This window comes from Prinia subflava, chromosome 5, assembly GCF_021018805.1.
Source record: "Prinia subflava isolate CZ2003 ecotype Zambia chromosome 5, Cam_Psub_1.2, whole genome shotgun sequence".
NCBI lineage: Eukaryota > Metazoa > Chordata > Aves > Passeriformes > Cisticolidae > Prinia > Prinia subflava.
The window spans coordinates 4,271,937-4,278,778 of NC_086251.1; the positions used below are offsets into that span (position 1 = coordinate 4,271,937).

At 53.8% G+C, this 6,842-nt stretch overlaps 2 protein-coding genes across 2 annotated transcripts; both read left to right on the forward strand.

Annotated features, from left to right (window-relative positions):
- Positions 1-357: 357 nt before the first annotated feature.
- LOC134550639 (zinc finger protein 664-like) lies at positions 358-2,074 on the forward strand. The gene is made up of 3 exons (XM_063397368.1): positions 358-391; positions 578-1,767; positions 1,823-2,074. The coding sequence occupies exons 1-3, from the start codon at positions 358-360 to the stop codon at positions 2,072-2,074; spliced, it is 1,476 nt and encodes a 491-aa protein (XP_063253438.1).
- A 45-nt stretch (positions 2,075-2,119) lies between these two features.
- On the forward strand, positions 2,120-5,429 carry LOC134550640 (zinc finger protein 3-like). The gene is made up of 2 exons (XM_063397369.1): positions 2,120-2,528; positions 5,314-5,429. The coding sequence occupies exons 1-2, from the start codon at positions 2,120-2,122 to the stop codon at positions 5,427-5,429; spliced, it is 525 nt and encodes a 174-aa protein (XP_063253439.1).
- Positions 5,430-6,842: the final 1,413 nt, after the last annotated feature.

Here is a 6,842-nt window from a genome sequence, read left to right on the forward strand (position 1 = left end):
CTTCCTGCATGACTGATAAAATTACATCATCCCATTGTGAGATGCTCCACCCAGAGGGAGGAGCCAAGCATTCCTACCTGGATATAATCTAAGATGGGAAACACTAAAAGCAGCCTGTTTCCACTGGATTCCCAGAGGAAGACCAGACCCATCTACACCACCACTGGACCTTCAGAGGAAACTTATTCCCTTCTACAAGATCAAAACCATAGCTGTGACTCCAGGAGGACTGCAGCCACGATTTGATTGGACTGATTCCAACACCGGGTGTCAGGTTGTATTCTGACTCTGCAGGTTTTTTCGGTTTTTTTGGTCCCACATTTTAAATTTATTTTTAATTTTATAATTAAGGCTGCCATGAAGAGGAAGATGTCCCAGGACAGCCAGACAAGTAAGGAAGAAGTCACTGCCCCTTTCCCCCTCTCCTCTGCTCCATCTCCCAGCCCAGCATGGCCCCTGGCAGCAGGACAACCCTGCTGCTGACGCCGTCCTGCCGGGGCTGCACTGGGGGGATCTCCTTCCCCTTCCCTCTGTCACGGAGGCAAATCCCATCCTCTCCTTGTCCTTCCTTCTCCAGACAAAGAGCTGAGGATGGAGACCAGGGAGGACAAATCCCTGCAGCAGAACATCGTGGAAGAGGCCTTTTTGAGTGGATCCACAGCACAGGAATCCAATGGGGAGGAAAAGACCCGGAGATCCCGCAGGAGCAGGGGCTGCAGACTCATCCCAGGGTCCTCTGAGGAGGAAAGACCCACCCTGTGCCAGGAAGGAGGACAGAGCTTCAGCCAGAGGTCAGACCTGGTGGTCCATAAGGAGCTTAATGATGGGGAGAAGCCATACAAATGTTTGGAATGTGGGAAGAGCTTCAGCTGGCGCTACCACTTGATCCACCACCAAAGGACTCACACTGGGGAGAGGCCCTACGAGTGTCCCCAGTGTGGGAAGAGGTTTTGGACCAGCTCAGATCTCCGTGTGCACCAGCGCATCCACACTGGGGAGAGGCCCTACCAATGTGGGGAATGTGGGAAGAGCTTCAGCCGACGCTGCAACTTCATCCGCCACCAGAATATCCACGCTGAGAAAAGGCCATACAAGTGTGGGGAATGTGGGAAGAGCTTCACCCGACGCAACCACTTGAACTGGCACCAGAATATCCATGCTAAGGAAAGGCCATACAAGTGTGGGGAATGTGGGAAGGGCTTCATCCAGAGGTCCAACCTGATCATCCACCAAAGGACTCACACTGGGGAGAGGCCATACGAGTGTCCCCAGTGTGGGAAGAGGTTTTGGACCAGCTCAGATCTCCGCGTGCACCAGCGCATCCACACTGGGGAGAGGCCCTACCAGTGTGGGGAATGTGGAATGAGCTTCAGCAGGAGCTCCAACCTGATCTGCCACCAGAGGACCCACACTGGGGAGAGGCCCTACAAGTGTGGGGAATGTGGGAAGGGCTTCAACCAGAGGTCCCAACTGATCACCCACCAGCGCATCCACACCAGGGATGGGCTCTGTGAGTGTCCCGAGTGTGGGAAAAGGTTTCAGACCAACTCAGATCTCCTTGAACACCAGCGGATTCACACAGAGGAGAGCCCCTTCCCACTGCCCCAACTGCAGGAAGGGCTTCAAGCACAACTCCCACCTCATCACCCACCAGTGCATGAACAATGGGGAGAGGCCCTACCAGTGTGGGGAATGTGGGATGGGCTTCAGCAGGAGCTCCCACCTGATCTGCCACCAGAGGATCCACACCAAGGAACAGCCCAACCAGTGTCCCAATTCTGGGATGAGCTTCTTCAGGAGCTCCCACCTGATCTGCCACCAGAGGATCCACACCAAGGAAAAGCCCAACGAGAGTCCCATTGGTGGGATGATCTTCTGGAGGAGCTCCCACCTGATCTGCCACCAGAGGATCTACAACAAGGAACAGCCCAACCAGCGTCCCAGTTGTGGGATGAGCTTCCGCAAGAGCTCCCACCTGATCTGCCACCAGAGGATCCACACCAAGGAACAGCCCAACCAGCGTCCCAATTCTGGGATGAGCTTCTTCAGGAGCTCCCACCTGATCTGCCACTAGAGGATCCACATCAAGGAAAAGCCCAACGAGAGTCCCATTGGTGGGATGAGCTTCTGGAGGAGCTCCCACCTGATCTGCCACCAGAGGATCCACACCAAGGAACAGCCCAACCAGTGTCCCAATTGTGGGATGAGCTTCTGCAGGAGCTCCCACCTGATCTGCCACCAGAGGATCCACACCAAGGAAAAGCCCAACAAGAGTCCCATTGGGATGAGCTTCTGGAGGAGCTCCCACCTGATCTGCCAGAGGATCTACACCAAGGAACAGTCCAACCAGCGTCCCAGTTATGGGATGAGCTTCCGCATGAGCTCCCACCTGATCTGCCACCAGAGGATCCACACCAAGGAACAGCCCAACCAGTGTCCCAATTGTGGGATGAGCTTCTGCAGGAGCTGCCACCTGATCTGCCACCAGAGGATCCACACCAAGGAACAGACAGACGAGTGTCCCATTGGTGGGATGAGCTTCTGCAGGAGCTCTCACTTTAACAGACACAAACAAAGCCACCACAAAGGGAACCCCTGTGAGTGCCCTGACTGCAGGAAGAGCTTCCTGCACTGCTCCAACTTCATCCAGCTTCAGAGGACCCACACTGGGCAGCAACCTGGTGACCCACATTCCCAGAGATGTGCCTTGAGAAGACAGTGGGCTGGTGGGCTTTTGGTTTGGTGGTCCCAAATATTCTTTTGATTCATCTTCCTCCCTTTATAAGAGAGAAAATGGGGGGGAAAATCCACAATTTCATCAAAGGTTTTTAAAGCCCTACTTTTTATTAGTGTTTCAAGGACATGTATTATTCAGGGAGATACTTTGGAGGACTCGGGGTTTTGGGGATATTTGGTGCAGTTGTCTCCATGTCTTGGCTCTCAAAGAGACAAGAGGGTTTGATCTGTCACCTCAAAACCACTCAATGCCACTGAAAACTACTCAATCCTACCCCAAAATTGCTTGATTCCACAGCCTGTCAGGGTGGGATGGGGTTGGAAGGGGATTGGTGAAGTGGATTGCAAATCAGGAGGGCTGAGGTAGGCATTGCATGGGGTGGGATGGGGATTGGGAGGTGTGAAATTGGGGAAATAGGGCTGGAGAAGTGGGTCTTGATGTCCAGCATCGGGGAGGGATGGGTTGGGGTTGGGACTGGGGAGGTGGGGTGGGGTCTGAAATGAGACAGCCAAAGCTTCAGGATGATGAAGGGAGGGGGAGCCCATTACTGAGGGAGGTTTTGATATTCCAAGTTCTTGTAGAGATTTTGGGTATCTCACATTTCTGAGGCGGTTTTGGGGCACTCCCCAACTCTTGGCGGATGTTCCTGAGAGCAGCTCCATGGAGCCCCATGGCCTGGGGTGGTTGCCTTGGGCATGAGCACAGAGCTGCAGCCAGAGTCCATTGCCTCGGTGCTGGAGAGCAGAGAAATGATGAATGGCCCCAGACATCTCCAGGGTGTGTTTGGGGGCCAGGGCAAGTTCTGTGTAGATAGCTGGAGCGGTCACTGCCCCAATTGTGGAAGTGACCCAGCCACTGCAGCCTCTGGGCCAGCCCCAAAGTGGCTGCCAAGCCCCTGGCACCCCAAAAACCCCACCTGTGAGAGGGACCAGAGCAGGTGAGGCTGTGACACGGCTGTGACACTGACATATCCCATGGCCCTAGTGCTCAGAGCAGCTGAGATGGTGCTGGATCCAAGTGCGACTGTGGATCTCTCTCTGCCTCTCTCTCTTCTCCTGACTTCCTCTTCTCAAAATCTGGAGAACTTGGACAGGTTAGAGTTTACTCAGTCAGTACTTTGTGCAGTGATTTAATGAAGTTCCATTTTCATTTAAGATTCCCACGTACCTCATTCTCTGCAACTAAAAGTTTGTTCTCCACCCTCCTGAGGAGTTTGTTGTTTTCTCCCATGCGCCGCCCAAGGGGACTGAGGTCCCTCAAGTCTCTTTCCAACGCCGGCCGAGCGAGCTTGGGGCACAGCAGCAGGAGCTGCAATGCTGAGCAAGGCCTGGCTTGGCTGGAGGAGGCAGAAAGGCCAAGCCCTGAGCCCAAGCCTGGGACAGCAGGGCCTGTCCCTCACGGCTGCCTCGGGGCTCTTTGTGGGGCACTGGGATGGCAGGGGCAGCAAGGACAAATGTCACAGAACTGCAACCCCTGCCAGCCTCCTCAGGCAGGGGCCAGGGAGGACCAAAGTGCAGGCCCTGAAAGGAAAGTTCCTTCTGTGGGGCTGCAGAGGCGCTGCCAGAGCCCAGGGGACAAAGGCCTGGGTGCCTGTGGCCCTGCCAGCCCTGCCCAGCCCTGGGCCATCTAGGAGAGATGTGCCCCTGTGCGTGCTGCTCCTGTGCCCTGGCCGGCTGCACTCGCCCATCTCGCTGTGCCCCCAGCATTTCTCAGCCCAGCATTTCTGGGCCCTCCCTGGGCTCCCTGCACCCAGCGCTGCCGGCTCCTGGCACACACAGCCAGGCCATGGCCCAGGCTCACGCTGGGACACCTCCTGCACCAACATTCTACCCTGGCAGGGACTTTTTTTTCTCCTCCCCTCCAGGCTGACTCTTCCAAGCCATACTTTGGGGAGCTTTCCTTCTCTTGCCACTCCCAATAAAACTGTTTCCTGCTGTTCACACACAGAGAAGGGCTGCTGGGGGAATGTGGTGCTCGCAGGCCATTGGGGGTACAGTGACCATGAAATAATCGAGTTTGCAATATTCATTTAAACAACGAGGGGCCATCAACAAAACCTCTGCACTGGACTCCCAGAGGGCAGACTTGGGCCTGTTCAGGATGTTGATTTGGAGACTACTGAATTAGGTAATGATTTTTTTAAGGGAAGGAGCCCTTAAACAAAGGGTTCCAGGAAGGACTGATATACTTCAAGAAAGAAAGTCTTGAAGATACAAGGCTGTGCCTCTGTGCCAAAAGGTGAGCTGGCAAAGAGAACGACTGGCCTGGACAGGCAGGGAGCTTTAGCAGGAACTCAGGGCATAAAAGAGGGTGCATCACCTTCGGAAAGAGGAGAAAGGGGCTCACAAAATGTTTAAGGATGTCATTAGGTCATGAGAATGAAAATTTGAGATGTGAAAGCCCAATTAGAACTTAACCTAGACACTTCTGTGAAGGGTAATAAAAATGTTTTTAAAAATACATAAATGGAGAAAGATGGGGCAAGGACAACCTGCACTCTTTATTGAATGCAAGTGGGAATACAGTAGCTAAAGATGAGGATAAAGCTAACGTCATGAAAACACTCATTTCCTTAGTTTTCAACATGAAGACAGGTTGTCCTCAGGACAAAAGTCCTCCTGAGCTGGTGGATGGGGTCACAGAGCAGAACAGCCCCCTGTCATCCAGGAGGAAGCAGCTGGTCACCTGCTGAGCCACTCAGATGCCCACAGGTGTATGGGATCAGATGGGATCCACCCTAGGGGGATGAGGGAGCTGGGCAATGAGCTCCCCCAGCTGCTCTCCATCATTGCCCGTGGCACTGTGGAGGTGGCCAAAGGGACCTTCCCGGAGCTGTGTGCACAGGAATGCACAGGAGGCCAGAGCTGGGCCGCTGCGTTGTGGGGCCGGGCCGCAGCTGTGGCCGCTGGCCTTGGGGCGTCTCCAGGGAGGAAAGGCTGGGCCTTCCATGGCTGTGGTGTCACAGAGAGCGGAAGGCTGGGGCTGCCCTGCTGCTGCGCCGTCGCCGACAGCTCTGTCAGCACCTGCAGTGGACACAAAGGCTGAGGCCAAGGGTGAGAAGTGCACAAGGGGCTTGGCTGGCAGGGAGGCAGAGGGAGGATGGAGTGCAGGCAGTGGCAGGCTGGGCATCCCTGGGAGCAGTGTGCAAAGGCTCCTGGAGCTGCGGCAGCCTTGGGGCTGTGAGCACTCCTTGGGGAGCGTGGTGAGTGGCCAAAGCCCCTGCAGAGGAGGAAGCTTTGGCTGATCTGCAGGCCGGAGCTGGCCAGCCGCAGGCCTTTCCTGGGATGCTGTCCCTGCTCCACCGAGGCCCAGGTGGGAGCTGACCCAGCACCGGGGCTGGGAAGGAGCAGCAGCCCCCGGGCAGCTCTCAGCTGCGTGTGCTGGGCTGGGGACAGGCTGAGGCAGTGGCCACAGAGCTATGGGGAAAGGTGTTTCCCTTGTCTTACAAATGAAAAGTTCTAAAACATCCAAGTTTAAATTTAGCAGCCAAATTTTTATTGCGATGAGTATAATGAAGTAAATGCATACATTCAAATAAAAATGTATTCTATTTTTAAAAATAATAATTTAGCAGTGAATGGACCTGGTCCAATAAAGCATGAGCAAAAGGCAGGTGCCCAGGCACACGTGCAAGGTTTAAGACTCCACCCCATGTACCTATCAAAGCTCTTTCATTTATACTTTTATACTGTAGCCAACACCCCATCTCTTCCCATCTTCAGTTGTCTCCTCCCAGTTTCGATTCTGGAAGTTTGCGTCACCTTCTTCATCGCGCGTGCTCCAGTTGTTATTTGAGGGTCTTCTGACTCCTTATGGTGGTCGCTGGGATGAAGGCTACTCCTCTTCCTTGTATGTCCTTTGTTTGACCTTGCAAGTTATACATATGTGCCAAGCTAATGTTATACAACTAAATAGTTAAGTTCTATTAGATACAGCCAAAAAGTGACATCTGGCCGTATCTTAATTTTCCTGGACTCTTTTCAAGCCCTTTTTAGCATCTTCAAGGACACTACTCCCTTACTACCTGTTCTTGGTCTAATGTCCCATTTTCTCATGGTATTTTGCCAAGGAAAAAGGGGGGTGGGGCCTCTTCTAACACTACGCC